General features: G+C 40.7%; 1 protein-coding gene across 1 annotated transcript in view; it reads right to left on the reverse strand.

Moving 5' to 3' along the window:
• Nucleotides 1-1,914: 1,914 nt before the first annotated feature.
• The window catches only part of tgfbi (transforming growth factor, beta-induced), a 465,360-nt gene continuing 450,286 nt past the window's right edge, over nt 1,915-16,988 (reverse strand). The window contains exons 10-18 of the mRNA XM_078550919.1: nt 15,666-15,803; nt 13,208-13,353; nt 12,294-12,430; nt 11,653-11,783; nt 8,722-8,837; nt 8,526-8,628; nt 6,613-6,692; nt 3,449-3,473; nt 1,915-3,334 (exon numbers count right to left, since the gene is read on the reverse strand). Coding sequence (XP_078407045.1) covers nt 3,300-3,334; nt 3,449-3,473; nt 6,613-6,692; nt 8,526-8,628; nt 8,722-8,837; nt 11,653-11,783; nt 12,294-12,430; nt 13,208-13,353; nt 15,666-15,803 — 911 coding nt within the window. The 3' untranslated portion in view covers nt 1,915-3,299. The remainder of the gene's footprint in view (nt 3,335-3,448; nt 3,474-6,612; nt 6,693-8,525; nt 8,629-8,721; nt 8,838-11,652; nt 11,784-12,293; nt 12,431-13,207; nt 13,354-15,665; nt 15,804-16,988) is intronic.

Genomic DNA, 16,988 nt, shown 5'->3' on the forward strand with positions numbered 1-16,988 from the left:
AGTTAGCAACTCTTCGACTTATTCTCTGTGTATAGGCAGTATGTCTGGATATTTCCCAAGCTGATCCAGGAATTCCACCCAAAAGAAACCTGGATAGCCACCACTGAACTCTTGAAAGGTGAGAGATGGTTAATGTTTTAGGGAAGACCCAGGAAAGGCTGCAAAAGCCACCTAAAAATAAATTAAGAAGAAAGGGATAAATTATTCTGATGAAACACCTTCAATCTGAAACATCAGGCAGGATTTTTTGGATTTTGGGGTTCCCCACTACGCCACCCAAAGAGTTTGCAGGAATGCATCCCCACTGATCACAGCAGCCCCACAGTCATTTAATTCTCAGAGACTGAGACAAGGCTTCTGCCTCTCATTCTGATGGAAGTCCCACCTCAGAGAGCTGCTGGCCAGTCACATTGGCTGGTAGATCTATAACCCCAGCAGCGCCAGTGGCAGCAGTGGCCAGGACTGGGACTACAAGCAGTCCCCAGATATAAAGCCCCTGGGCAGAATTTTACGTGGGTGGGCCAATTAAAGCCCACCCAGTGTGACATCCGGCGGGAAGCACTATGTGCTTCCTGTGCGGGCGGGGGGTGGGGGGAGATTCCCCAAATGCGAGAGTGCGCAGTTTCACGCATGCACACGGAAGAGCGCACATCTCCCTGAGGCTAAGCGCTGACAGCTTTATAAACTTTAAAAATAGAAAAAAAAAATCCCTTACATGTCCCTCTCATGTGACAATGTCACATGAGATGGGACATGTTCATAAATTATACTAAAACTTTATTAAACTTCTTAGAACGCTGCATGAAACCTCATCCCGCCGGTGGATGAGGTTTCATGTTTTTTCTATTTGCTGCTGGGGCTCCTGGCCTGCCTGCCAACCTTAAGGCGGGCAGGTCCTTTAATTGTTTAAATGATCCTGTCAATGGCCTCAATTGGCCATTGACAGGTCGGCGGGCACACAGCTGATTTTGCTGCGGGCCCGCCTTCCTGAAAATTTAAATGGGGCGGGATGACTTTGGGTGTTCCGCCCAACATCATTCTGTGTCATTTTATGCGTCGGCGAGCGGTCCCTGCCCCCTGCTCGTCGACGGCAAAATTCTGCCCCCAGAGCCTAGGACCAGGTATGCGCAGGGACTCTTACGGCAGAGAGGGGAGGTGAGAGCCAGCGGAAGTGGAGGAGGAATGGGGTATCGATGGAGAGACCAGGGTGGGACGGAGCACCCGATGGTGGAAGACCTGGGGCATACAATTGTGGACAGGTTGGAGGCATGCAGGAGGGTAGCAGAAAGGTTATCGGGGGAATTTCATGGGCCCCCCACCCTGCAAAGCTGTTGGTGCAAATCATAAAATTCTGCCGATTAACTCTGTCTCTCTCACCACAGATGCTTCCAGATCTGCTGAATAATTGCAGCATTTTCAGTTTTTATTTCATTTTTCTAGCATCTGCATATTTTGCTCTTGTAGTAAGGGATAAATTTTCTTTGTTTCATTACTAACTTGCTTCTTTAAGATTTAATGATGTTTCTTTGATTTCCTGGAAGGCTGCTTTGACTGAGTAGGGCAGATGGGTGCAGACCTTCAGGAGGTGGCCTGCCTGGGCTCTGATGATGAAAGACAAACAGTTGTCAGTCACAAATCAATTGACCAACACCTGCCTGATACAATTGTCAAGCAGGCTTGTGACTGGATGTGAAGCACAACCACCTACATAAGCAAGTTTCAAATTCAGCTGAGTGGGGCATCTAGAATCCATGTGGGATTGGCTCTCAGTGAGCCTCACCTGCCATCCAGCTCACTATAGGAGCTGGCCAGTATACCACCCTTCTACAACTGAAGGGCTGCAATAATGGGGCATGTGGCTTGGTGCTTGCAGCTCATCAGCAGGATTCAAACAAGGCCTGAATCCAAAAATGATTGAATCGAAAGGCTTGACACACATGCTTTAATTAAAATCATATTCTGCCTTCTGTACAGCCTGGAGTGGTTTTTTTGAAATCTTCCAATGTAGGATGTAGGTAAATACACAACAATGTTCTTCAGTATAAATTTGATGAAATCATCAACAGCTGTCTTCCCTTCACCTTCATGGCATACGATTGCAGAATAGATACTTGCACGGCGTTATTGCTCAAGTATAATTACAGTTGATTTGAAACATGGATTGATGTGGTAGCCAGAATTTCTTAAATTGTACTGGGCATGTTCTAGATCCCAAATGAAGGGTGGAAATAACACAACCACAAGATACACTTTGGAATTTTAACATCCAAGAAAAAAGCAGTATTACTGTCATTTGTAACAGAATCCTTCAATAAATCAACCAATCTAATAATTGTGATATCAATACCATAAGGCTGCTGATCTCTTTAATCAATAAAAAATAGAAACTTTCTAAAAAATGAACATTTTATTGTAGCTGCAAATTGCTTCAGAGAAATTAATTTTTATGAAAATATTACAGAAGAAATTTCTAAGATAAATAGACTATTAAAAAAGGATTTCCAACATATTTGGAAATATTATATATATATATATATATATTTGACCCTTACCAAAGTCTAAGTGAAATAGCACAAAACCAGACTGCAGCTTGTGACATGCAAATATCTTAACACCGATATGAAACATTCGGGTCTATAAACACAAACTAGCATGTGACTAATATAAGAAAATAAAACTAAAAATGATATGGAAACAAATACATGTGGTACTGCAGATAATATTTCTTTTCAGGTAAATGTCAGGTTATATTCATAATAAGCAATCCAGAAACCAAGACGCGTCCTCAGAAACATGCTTCTGAATGGTACATGCATGGGCATGCATTGACTCAAATACAAATATACAATGTCACACAAGCACACATGCAATACACACACAATTCAGATGTGCACGAATATGCGCACACGTGCACAGCACTTACACACTAATGTGAACAGGCACACATATACTTATGCATACAAACACTAACATGCACACATACATATACATGCATGCTCTGTATTTCAGATCTGCAAACTTCACTGGTAGACTAGCTGTAGCTTCAAGCTAGAATCCATTCCCACCCCCGCCCCTCCCATTAATAAGAATGCAAAATGCAGTCTCGAGTGACATAAAAAAGTAACACTGCAATTTCAATCCTAATCCAGAAAATGTACAAGTAAGCAAGCAATATGACATCAGAGTGATGAAATGACATGCTATAGAATATAAACATTCAAGTGAGAAAAATCTGTCACAGAATTCAGAGTTCCTGATAGGTTCTTGCAATGATCTACTGGCTGCTTTTCACAGTCCTATTACTTGTTCTTCTTCAGAAAAGCAGGTCTGGTAACTGAAATTTAAAATAAAACTGTAATGCATTCAACAATGAATCACCAAAATATGTAGTGACATTTATTACCATTGCAAAAATTATAAAATAAATATTTCAGGGTGCATTACATACCTTTCCGTATCCTAGGGCTTGGAACCTACGACCCAAAAAAAAAGTTAGAGTTTGATATTCTTGTTCAATCTATATAAGAAATGTGACAATCTTTCCTGCATCGATTCATATGAAAGAAACTGACTACACGTGACCAACAAGATTGTTGCCAATCACCCATAAATGCATTCCTTCAAGGGTGGAGTTGCAGGCTTTGTCATTATTTATCTTGAATCTTTACAATCTGAGGTGAATCTTTGATGGAGAGCACAGCTTCCCCAAGACCCACCATGAGTTTCTCACCAAGACATCCTCAGTCTTTACTCTGTCAACCTCTGCACGGACTAACTCCTCAGACTCTGTGATTTCAAACTCCCAATCATCTCTCCCCCAAGTTCACTGCCCTCCTGTTTTCTTAATCCCTCCCTCCAAATCAACTTTCCTATAGATATTCACAGACACCCCTTGAACTTGTCATCAGTCGTGGCATCATTCCTCCCATTGTGTCAATCACAAATAAGGCTATCTCTGATCACTTCCTTGCATTTCTCATGATTTACAAACTCTACCCTCTTTGAACCTCACTTCCTTCTGTATCCACTGATGGAAAACTTACAACAAATCACTTACAACTGCAATTTCAAATTTGCAAATACCTCGCTTGGGCTGCTTTGTCCTGGATGGTGCCAAGCTACATTTGCCACCATATGTCTACAGCTGTCAATGTCCTTATATCTTTGTTCATTTGTGTCTTTGATGTCCCTGAGTCAAGTTAAACACTTACTTTCTCCCATACTGTCATTGACCTCATCTTAATTCCTTTAAGTCCAAGGGATGCAAATTGAAATGTATCAGGGGCACATCTGGTTAAGTTATCCATCACCAGATTTGGTTGGACCACAGAGTAGTGTAAAGTTTTTTTTAAAATTCTTTCATGGGATGTGGGCATCACTGGCTAGGCCAGTGTTTTTATTGCTCATCCTTAATTGCCTTCTTGAACTGCTATAGTTTGTGTGGTGTAGGCACACCAATGTGCTGCTAGGGAGAGAGTTCCAGGATTTTGCCCCAGTGAGTAAAGGAACAGTGATATATTTCCAAATCAGGATAGTGTGTGGCTTGTAGGGAAACTTGCAGGTGGTGGTGTGCATCTGCTGCTCTTGTCCTTCTAGGTGGTAGAGATCGCAGGATTGGAAGGTGATGTTGAAGGAGCCTTGATGAGTTGTTGCAGTGCATCTTGTAGATGATACACACTGCTGCCACTGCGGTGGTGGAGGAAGTAGATGCTGAAGGTGGTGGGTAGGGTGCTAATCATGTGGGCTGCTTTGTCCTGGATGATGCCAAACTTCTTCAGTGTTGTGGGAGCTGCCCTCATCCGGGCAAGTGGAGAGAGCATTCCATCGCTCCTGACTTCTGTCTTGTAGACGGTGGACAGGATTTTGGGAGTCAGGAGGTGACTTAGTTACCACAGAGTTCCTAGCTTCTGACCTGCTTATGTTGTCACAGTATTTATATGGCTGTTACACTTCAGTTTCTGGTCAATGGTAACCCCTCAGAATGTTAATAGACCAGAAACCGAACTGGATCAGCCAAATAAATACTGTGGCTACAAGAGCAGGTTTACCCACTGGCAACACCATCCACTTTCCCAGATCATCCTAAAATACAAAGATAACTCCTGGCTTTTTTTTTCTTACCAACCATCTCCTTAATCCCCTTGCCACCGTCCCTTAACCCTCACCTCAAACTGTCATATCAGGTGTTCTTAGACATGTTGGTTACTATGACTGAGATTGGGTTCAGCTGTCTCTGTTACTTCCTCATTTCCAATGCTCATCATGAAGTCAAACCTCCTCAAAATTTCACCCTGCACTAATCCCTAAACTTAAGGTGTCTTTCTCTATTTTCCATCCTATTTCCCCTCATGCCCTCACCTTGTTCATCAGACCCACACTATACATCATTCCCGCTAAACAGTCAACTTCCCTTCCTGGCCTCCATCTAGCCAACATTGTAAATAATTCCCTGTCTTGAGATGATACCTTCTCAATTTCAAACGGCAACCATCACCCTCTCTTCAAAAAGCCAATTTCAACCTTTCTGTCCTTTCAAATTACCATTCCATCTTCAGCCACATTGTCCTTTCCAAAGTTTTTGAATGTGTTGCCATCTCCTACATCCAGATCCATCTTATCTGTAGCTTCCTGTATGAATCTTTCCAATCAGGATTTTTGACCCATAACTGAGTTTCGGATTCAATATTCTTTAAAAGGCTATCTACTACCATCTCCAGAATATTGCCTAAAAATCTGTACCAAATGCTTCATTCTCGTCTTTGAACCTCAAGACATGACTATTCCAATGCTCTCCTGTCTGGCTCCCAAATCCTCCATGAACTGCAGCTTATCCAAAACTCTGCTACGCATACCCTAACCTTCATCCATCAAGCCATGTTCAGTGGCTTACTTTGGCTCCAGGATCCCAATGTCTCCAATTTAAAATTCTCATTCTTATATTCAAATCCCTTCATGGCCTCACCTATTTTTATCTCTATAACCTCTTCCAGCTCTACAACTGTCCCAGAACTCTGTATTCCTCCAATAGTGGCTTTGTATGTATCCTCACTTTACTCACCTCGTCATTGATAGCTGTAGCTTCAGTCATCTAGGCCCTATGCTTTAGAAATCCCACCATGAACCTTTTTACCATGTTCTCTTTCTTTAAGATCCTCCATAAAACCTACTTTGATCAAATAGTTATCCCTTCCAATATCTCCTTCTTTGATGCAGTGCTATATTTTGTACTTCTATGAAATACCTTGGACTGTTTTTTGTGTTAAATGTGCTATATTGTAGAGGGAGAGACTGGTCTTCCACGTGACCTTGGTGATAGCAAATTTGCTCCATTTCCCCCTGGCTGTCCCCTCCTCAACCCCCAACCATACTCTCTTGTCGAATCTCAATATAAAATGGGAGAATTCCCTTTTTTTTAAATATAAATGACCCTGAACTCAAATTGCACATTCTAAAGCAGCGTATTCACATCTTCATATTATCTGTTATCTAATTAAAGTAACCGAAATAACCATGCCTTTCGTCCAGCTGCCATATTATTTAGAATACATTGACAATTTTTTATGCACAATTATTTAATATCTTAGGCAGTAGACAATTTTAACTGAATCATACCTTAGCCGGACTGACTCCAAAGCGAAGGATATCTTCACTGCTGATCTCCATGCCACTTCGGCTTTCTGATTGTCTCATAGCTTGGAAATGAAACAACATATCCTTTTTAGCAGCCACTGTGGTGCATTTAGCAGTGAATTGTTTGGATTACGTCTCTGAATGAAAACGAAGCTGATGGGGCAGGATTATCCCCCCACTGTGGGCGTGTGGAGGTGCGTCTCCAATCGGCGCCCCCAATCGAGGGCGTGCTGCCACTTTATGTGGGCGCACCAATTAAGGCCCGCCCAGTGTGATGTCTGCCAGGAAGCGCTATGTGCTCCCCTGTGCAGGTGGTGGGGGGGGGCGGAATTCCCTGAGCCGAATTACACTCTTTCGCGCATGCCTCAGGGAGACCGGCTCCACAATACAAAATCTGAAAAATAGAAAAAAAAAATTTCCCTGACATGCCCCCTCATTTGACACTGTCACATGAGTTGGGACGTGTCCATCGCTTTCAAATACATTTTTATTACATTTTTAAAAAGCTACATGGAACCTCATCTCGCCCGTGGATGAGGTTCCATGCTTTTTCTAATTCCCGCCAGGGCTCCTGGCCTGCCCGTCAACCTTAAGGTTGGACGGGCAGGTCCATTAGTTACTTTAATGACTCTGTCAATGGATCAATTGGCCATTGACAGGTCGGCGGGCGCACAGCTGATTCTGCTGAGCCCCCGCCTTCCTGAAAATTGAAATGACGCGGGGTGACGTTGGGAGTTCCGCCCGACATCATCCTGTGTCAGCGAGCGGGCCCCGCCCCCCGCTCGCCGACCGGGAAATCCTGACCATGGTTTTTTTTAAATGAATTACATATCAAGTCCAAACTAAACATATATGGCAGTAGTTTCAGATCAAATCCACACACTTGCCCCCACTAGTTCTAAGCTTGTACTTTTGATTTTTTTCATAAGATGCCCAGAGACATTTGAAATGAAATTACTCTGCGCCAATCATCATCTTGCTACAATCCCATTTACCTGTAATATGAAAGATGATCAGCCTAAAATGTTAGCTTTTCTCTCTCCCCACATTGTCTGCTTTCAATTCAGATTTCCAATGTACAAAGGGCAGGAATTTGACCTCGGTGTGTGGGCTCGGGCCTGGGAAACGGTCCACCGCCCGCGATCGGCCCCTGGTCACGATTTCATGCTGTCTGGCCAATTACCGGCCAGCCAGCATGAAAGGCATGCTGAAACGCTCAGCGCTGCTGGGGTGGGGCAGGAGGGGGAGTGGTGGTGAGTGCTGAAGTCAATGCGAGCGTGGGGGAGTGCAGGAGGAAAGCTTCCTGAAGGCAGAGAGCTGCCTCAGGGAGCTGACGAATTTAAAATCAATAAAAACAATGAAAAATCTGAAAACAATGTCCACTCGTCAGAATGAGTCACCTCAACATACGGATGTTGAAAATTATGCCCACGCATTTTTATCTTTTTTATCATTATCTTTTCAGTATAATGACTATCATTAATTGTTGTAAAATTGTAAATTGTAAAAACCCATGTGGTTCACCCCTTGCATGGGTCTGGCCTACATATGACTCCAGACCCTTAGCAATCTGATTGACCCTTAATTCCCTCAGAAATGGCTGAGCAAGCCACTCAGTTCAAGGACAATTAGGGATGGGCAACAAATGCTGGCCTTACCAGCAACACCCATATCCCATGAAAGAATAAAGAAAAAATCTCTCTGTTCTCTTGGCTGGAGAAAGCTAGAAAGGGGACAATAATAAAACAAACCTAAGTAGAAAGGTTTTCAATTTTTCTCATGTCACTTAGCTATCCAGCTTAACCTATAACACAAAGCACTACTGTATACAGTTCTTTCATTATATAACATCATGTGTTGTGAAGTTTTGTCAGTATATGCAAACTGCTCCTTACCAGAGGGCTGCAAGACCTTGTTAATAGCATGGATCACACCATTAGTTGCCATCAGGTCAGACTCTATAACTGGAACTTTATTTACATGGATAACTTGTCTTTTCTGAAAGAGATCACATGATAATTCTGTCTAATCAGAGTATCAACCAAAGTGAAGTAATGACAGAATTCAATGGTAAGAAGCTGAATACTTAACTGTTCCCACTTCCAGTTTAGCACCTTGCAGGGATTTCAATAGCACAATCTGGCTGGCAGCACCACCGCTAACCAAGATTTGTTCAGTGATGTGGTACTTCAGCAAACTGGGATCACCTGATGGGAAAGGAGAAGAGGTGAGAAACTAAAAATTTCAACAAATTGTGAACCTTTGCTAAGGAAGTAATAATTGGTTTTGCTCAATCAATAAATGTTTATTTTAATGAGCACAGATCAGTTGCGAAGAATTGTTACTTCAAATTCAAAAGCGACAGTTCATCTATTTGCACAGCTTTTAAAATGATATATATATTTAGTTGAATTAAGATGAAAATTGATCCTCAAGTGTAAATCCACTTGTTATGAGTGTAGAAGAAATATTTATAAGTTACACAGTGTGAAGAAAATCTGGTGAATTTCACTGGCTCTGATAAATGTTGTTATGACATTGGTGCAAATTCAAATTACATGACGTTAAAAGAAATTTAAAATATTCTTTTGTTAATTTGTTCTGGTATGTTCTACAGTGCCTGGTTATCCTCCGACAGCTCATTGTAGAATAGTTATCTCCTTTAAAAGTAAAATTCTGTCTTTTGGTGTCAGATTTTTTTAAAAAAAAACATTCTCAGGATGTGGGCATTGGTTGCAAGCCTGCGATTTATTGCACAATTGCCTAGTTGCCTGTGAGAAGGTGGAGGTGGATATTCTTCTTGAACTGCATTGTTATTCAGTAGAGAGCTCCAGAATTTTGACCCTGAGTATGTTCAAGTCATCATAGTGCATGACTTGGAGGTGATGGTGTTCCCATGTATCGGCTGTCCTTGTCCTTTTGGGTGCTGAAGGTCGTGGGTATCAGAAGTGTTGCTGAAAAAAAAACTATGGCTGGTATACTTGCTGTAAATAGTACACACTGTCACTATCCCATCTAACACAGACCTACTGTGGCTGTAATGGATGTTTAGATTAATAGGTGAAGTGTTAATCAGGTGGATTGATCAAGTCCTTGATAAATTAGAACTTTTTGAATGTTGTTGCAGCTGAACCCATCCATGGAAGTGGAGAGCATTCCAGTTTATTTCTGACCTGTTACTTGGAGGTAGTGACAAGAGCAAACCACTCGCCTCTGATTTAATATAATAGCTACGACATTTATGTGGTCTTTCCAGTTGAGCGTCTGATCAATGATGACACCTCGGATGTTTGTGATGGGAGACTTGCCAATCATTATACCCACTTCGGGATTGAGGATGACTTGCTTCCACTCTGGTTCAATAGGTTCTGAGATGACTGTGCACTGGACTTATCAATCTGCAGACTCTGCCAGTTCTGGGGCAGATGATGCATGAAGGATTGGGCAGATGAAATGTTTGGAGATTTTTGTGCTCTTTCTGATGCCTCACCTTCACCCCTGCATGCTTCCGACGAAGTGTCTCAATATGTTCGGTGCTTAAACAAATAAATCTTCTCCATTTTGGTCAGTCACAAGCTAGGGACTTCCACGAGTCAGAGGGAATGTTTTTCCACTTGAAGGATGCTTTGAGGACATCCTTAAAGCATTTCCACTGTCCTTCTCGGAGTTTCCTGCTGCGACTGAATTTTAAGTAGAACACTTGCTTTGCGAGTCTAGTGTCAGACACACAAACTACATGTCTCACCCAGTGGAGCTGATTTTGAATGATTAGTGAAAGCCTCTGACTCTGTCAACTGTGAAGGCTTATGGAGTATCTTCCTCAAATTTGGCTGCTCTCAGGAATTTGTCACCATTCTCCACCTACTCCACAATGACCTGCAAGCTGTGATCCTCATCAATGGAATCTTCACAGACCCTATCTCAGTGAAGACTGGGGTCAAGGTTGTATTATTGCACCATACCTCTTCTCCATTTTCTTTGCTACAATACTGCATCTCAGCTTCATCAGATTAGCCACAAGCATGGAGATAATCTATTGGTAATACCATTGACTATAAAGGAAAGGTGATTAAACTCTTTTTTATTGGAGGAAATTATTGCCTGACACTTATATGATGTGAATGTTACTTGGCACTTATCACTCATGGTTCTTTTCATGCATTTAGCTATAAGTGAACACACAATACATTAACAATTAGATAAACAAGGATGAGTAGTCAACTGTTTGAAATTTAACAGAAAAAAGCAGCCATTCTTCAAACTTATGCATCTTGGGGCTAAGTTTCTTGTCACTGCCAAACTGACTGTGAAGGAATACTTTCCTGACTGCTCAAATACATCCAGTGAGAAAGTTAATCAAGCATTAAATTTTTGGGCTTTAATGTCCAGTCCTCCAAATCATGTAGGATAATGTAGTTGGGGAGGGCGTCAGTAGAGAGTGCACTTTGTCAGCAGAACAGAATATAAACACACCCAAGGCACTGAGGGCCTGGTTTAACTTCAAGTGATTAAGTTAACTAGCATAGCATGCCAGGATAATAAATAATATTTTGGTCAGAACCATTACTCAAAAACACTGAAATGAGAAGTAGAAGACAGCTTTAGCCTTGCCCAAAAAAGGGCCATCATTACAAGGGCGAATAGACAGACTGTAAAACAGAAGTTCAGGGAAATGGTTAATCTTTAGTGCACTGTCAATTTCTAAAATTGCAATATATCTTTTTCAACAAATTATTCCCTGTTATTCAGGAATAAGTTTAGATAGAGGGAAAATGGTAGATGCTGGGCAGAGAAATTATACATACTCAGGCTGCTGAATCTGGTGGTGAATTTACTGGCGAAAGGTCTGAATGCACCTACTTCAAAAAACTTGTATATGTTAAGAGGCTTACAAATTTCCAATTCTGCCAACAGGTAAACTAACTGATCATTCACACAATGGAATCTTCCAAACAGAGTTAAGTAGTATGCTACAATATTTCAGATATATTGACAGTGAGAAGAGGATGCTGTAGCTTTTACCAATCATTCTGTTCTGTTCCCTGTTAGGTAGAGCGAGGATAGCTTCATTGGTTGGTGCAAAGATTGTGAATACGCCAGGTCTGTTGAGAGTTTCAGTCAGCCCTGCCGTCTGGATGGCCCCCACCAACATACTGCAACAATCAAAAAGCAAAATATTCTAATTATCAGTTTGATTTTCTCAATGGTTTATTGAATTCGCTATTGGGATCAGCAACACAGAACACAAACTTTTTCATTTTTAAGTGTTTCCTTTCCACCTTTTCCTCTCTCTCTTTCTCTATGCCATACATTACCCCAATTGAGAGAATGACCAGCTTACCCAAGGCCAAATTTCCATCAGTACCAAGACTGACCAAGATGAAGAATGTTTGTTGGAATGGCTCACTCCTTGATTTTCCATCCCTTTGTCAATTGCGTGGCTCAAATTAGTAACACGCTATACCGGAATTATGGATAGACATGAGATACATCCTACCACTTGGTGGCCAGTGTGTTTTTGCTATATGAACTGCATCACTAAAGATTCCTTAAACACCTTATTGTATTTTTCATTAATACTTTTACTATGCAGAAGTTACTCAAGCCCAGTTGCTCACTTATTGCTGTGGGAAATAACCATTCAGTTTTATCTTACTCCATACCTGAAGCGATCATCAGCTTTTAGAATGTCCATAATTGTTCCAACTGGGGGAGTCAGTATCTTGTCCATTATCATCATTGAACCATATCTCCCTCTTCTGTCATGTGCAGCAATACATGAGTTTTCAATACATAAAGCCTTAAAGAGAACAGAGAATTTGACTGGTCAGAAGACATTATCTTAATCCAAACTTTATATTCTTTATACCTTAGACTTCAGTTCCTACTTTCCAAATGTTCTATCTTGAACATATGGTTATACTTAAATCATATTGAACTTTGGATCATTACCAGACATGTGTTGGGAGAAAAGGTTATGAATTTCATTCTAAAGATTAATTAAAACCATTTTATTTCTGGTCTCTCATTCCATCAGTGTGTTTGCAAACATTGGTACAAATGCCATTGTGTATTGAAATAAAATGTTATGCTCTGTGGGAAGTTGTTGGGTTGGCAGCTTAGTGGGACCAGGCCATGCTGGTGAGTGCAATACTGCAAAATACTCAATATCATCAAGTTTAATGATTAATATACAAGACTGCTTACAAACCCCAAACACAGAGCTGACATTTTCATCTCGTACACAAATGTATTTAACATATAATGATTTTTAAAATCTTTATAGAGATATGTACCCTTCAGTGTGTATATAAATGTCAATCATGACAATAAACATCAGATGTGTCATGCTCCAATGGAGTCTGTTATTTGTTCAACCAAAACCGACTTCATATTCATTCAAATGAGTTACATTTTAGTACCAGTTTCAAATTGTTTCTGGCATTTACAGGAAATTCTTGGACTTGCCACCAAACTCAAATGTGTTAGGTATCTGTCCTTGATACAAGTGCCTCCAATTATTGCTCTTCTGCACAGTAATGTATATAAAAATTTAAAATACTGAAAATACACATACATTACGGTACACAAAGACCCTCAGTTTTTTTCCACTCATGGTTTCAAGAATCTGCCCATGGTACAGATATTTGGAGGAGAGCTGATCTTTCACAAGGTGGCTTAGCAGTAGGTTCCTCACATCTTCATTTATAACTGGTGGCAGCTCTGGATAAAACACAGCAGAGCACTCGTAAGAAAAAGTATTTCACTTAAAAAATGTTTATGTTGAGCCTGTTTGAGAAGCTGACTTTATTCCTATGCAACTAATAAACAAATAAGTAAAGGCTTTCTTCACTATCCTGCAGCATTGCACATTCTTTTCACATAGAGGAGAGCCTGTAGCATTGGATTTCAGGCACTAAGCTACACAGAAATGGAGGGCTAGTGTTAAAAGTTTAAAGTGTCAAAGAATTTACTAAACTAAGAAATAAGTGGTGCAAATAGATTCTTTGTTGAACAGAGATAGACAGAGCTGCTGAAACATAGTAGTATAGTAAAAACTTGAGAACAATTCTTTTTGGGTTAAGTGATGTTCTTGAGTGTCTAAAATATAAAAGGCAGAATATACTTAGACAAATTCTATATTATTACTAATCATTAAAGTGGTAAATAAATTATCTCCACTAGGAACTGAACCTTGGTTAATATACACAGTGGCCATAAAAGATGTTCTTTCCAGCCATTAGAATACTCTAGCTATTACAAGAGCACTTTTATTCTTTGTGCCTTTTGCCAAATGATTACCAAACAGAAGAATCCAATATCAGTGCATTCACACTATAACTGTATTATGCTTCACACCAGCACTGCAGTTGCAATTTTAGCTGTGCCACCTATTATTAAATGGGATTTAACAGCCTGCAGTGATTTCAGATCACTTACTGCCCTGTTTACACTGGCACTCTGGCTGCTACCATTTGGTAAGTACTTTATTTGTGAAACTGGCATGCCCACTTGTTGCAGCTGGGAAGTCTATTTTGATGTATAAACCAGGATCCAATGGTATGCCAATAGAAATTTTGATGCAAAATTGGTTAAGTGTGTGCTATTCATGCTCTGTCCATTTATACCAGTCTATTATTGAGTGAATTGACCAGCAGTCCTGAAAGGGACCATAGGACCATTCAAAAATTAGCCCAAAGCCATTTCACCCATTCCACCCCCATCTAGTAGGAGCCAGCTGATCACCCCTTTATCTTCAGAGTACCTGTTTAGTGCAACAAGCAGCTTAACAGATCCATACAAATAAGGCCTGGGCCTTTTTTGATTTGTTCTTGGGGTGTGGCCATCACTACCAAGGCCTGCATTTGTTACCCATCCCTAATTGCTGTTGAGAAGGTGGTAGTGAGCCATGGTGCAACCCATGTGGTATAGGTACACTTACAATGAGGTTAGGATAGGGGATTCAGGATTTTCATCCAGCTACACGGAAGGAACAGCAGTATAGTTCCAAGTCAGGATGATGTAGAATATGGAGGGGAATTTGGAGGTGGTGGTGTTGCCATGCACCTACTGCCCTTGTTCTTTTAGGTGGCAGGGATCATGGGTTTGGTGCTGTCAAAGGAGGCTTGATGAGCTGCAGCAGTACCTCTTGTGAATGGTACATATATCTGCCACTGTGTGCTGATGGTGGAAGGAGTGAATGTTTAAGGTGGTGGATGTGGTGTTTATTAAACAGGCTGCTTTGTCCTGGATGGTGTCAAGCCTCTTGCGTGTTGTTGGAGTTTCACTCAGCCAGGCAAGCAGAGAGTATTCCATCACACTCCTGACTTGTGCCTTGTAGACATGGGATGTGCTTCAGTAACTCAGTTTGAACTGGGATGTTTCATTCTGATCAAATTAATTTTAAAATGTTTTAACTCCCTGCCAGTATGATATCTATTTGATTAATTTTATTCAACTTTATATGCACACTTTTCAGTAATTAATGTTTCTTTAACACAAAGGATTCCCATTAATATCTATCTTTCACTCCATGGTATATGCATATTTATCTCAAAGATCATCACAACAAAAGTAGAAACTCCAAGTTCAGTTACAATGTTTGAAATGTGTTATGCAGTTCCCCTGTCATCTGTTTTGAGTAATACACCATATGAAACTTAGCTATTGCAAAAACTGAATAAGTAATTTAAATTCACTGATCAACTGATGAAAATTATAGTCACTGATACAGATTAGTACAGATGGGAAATATTTGATTTTTGCTAGATCTTCTAGTTTTCGTTTACTTGGAATTATTAGATTAATTAACAAGTGATCCTGTTTGTGAAATCCGAAAATTACTTCCTCATGTACTACAAAACAGGGTTATTTTGATCCTTAAATCAAGAACAGCACTGTCTAATTGCACTGAGCCGTTTAACATTTTGTATTGTTTCACTGAAGACTATGCTTGGCTGAATGTTTTTAAAAGAAAAGGACATGGTCAATTTGATTTTTTTTCCCAAAGATAAACAACGAACAGATCCCCTTACCTGTGAATGCCACATCCTGAGGAGCAAGTAGCGTTAAAGTCTCTTCTCCTTCTAAATGGGAGGTCAGACCAGCTTGTTTGAAGAGGTCACCAATCTTGGTAACACCAGGCTTTTCAGTCAACTCTAGAAGGGTCTTAGCTGTAAAACAGTCAAAATAAATAAATCTTTTGGAGGAACCGTAGAAGAAAGTCAACAAAATATTTAGCGTCATATGTTTAAGATGGAAAGATTTTTCTAAATCAAGTGCATTATTTTCACAACTGTGCCTTTTAGCTCTATTTGTCAACATGCTGCAGATCTATCAATGACTTTAAAAACACACTTTTTTCAAACACAAATGTTGCACATACTTATTGTTTATGCACCTAATGAGTTAAACCTTTTAATCAGAATTAAATTTTAAATACCTAGATCAAAAACTATACTTGACTTCTGAATGTAAAGCAGCGAAATAACTAAAATTAACAACAAAAATCTGAGCGGTGTCTGATATAAATAAAATAATTTAAATAAAATAAATTATCAGGCAGCCAAATCGATTTTGCTGATAATTGTAAGCAATTTTAATTTACGACAGAAAATAGCCAGGTCAAATGGAAAGCTAATAAAGTGGACAAGCAAGCATCTCAAAGCAATCCAGGGCCTGAATTTTTTAGGTGGCGGGCGGGGGCGTTTGTGGAGCCGATCATTGCCCGCGATCGGCTCCCCACCGCCATTTTATGCGGGTTCAGACAGTTGCCAGGGAGAGGGATGGAGTTAGTAGTTAGGGAACAGAGTTTGGAGCGGGGACTGAAAACAATGGTTTCAGTCTTCATAATATTTAATTGGAAGAAATTTCTGCTCAATCAGTACTAGATGTTGGATAAGTAATCTGATAATTTTGCAGCAATGGTAGAATCAAGGGAGCTGGTGGTAAACTAGAGTTTGACATACGTTTTTAGTGCTGTGGTCTGAAGTTTGTCTGAAGTTTACAACCTCTTATACCTTCATTTACTTTTTGACCATTTCCCCCGTTGCTCTGATTTATTTTCTCACCTCTGAACCCTGGGGCAGGATTTTTCAGCTGGCATGTGGGGGCGCGCCTGACACGCTGACGCGTAAAATGACACGCAATGACGTCAGGCATGCGTCCCGACGTCATCGTGCAGTCCCGTGGTATTTTGTTCGGCGGGCACGTGCCAAAGTTGGCTGCGTGCCCTCCAAAATGTAAACGGCCTATTAAGGCCATTAACAAAGTAATTATTGTCATCGTTAATGCTGCCCTTCCAACCTTAATGTTGGCAGGCGGGCGAAAAGCCCAAGCGGCCTTTGCGTTTTTTAGGA

Source organism: Cetorhinus maximus, chromosome 10 (assembly GCF_964194155.1).
Source record: "Cetorhinus maximus chromosome 10, sCetMax3.hap1.1, whole genome shotgun sequence".
Taxonomy (NCBI): Eukaryota; Metazoa; Chordata; class Chondrichthyes; order Lamniformes; family Cetorhinidae; genus Cetorhinus; species Cetorhinus maximus.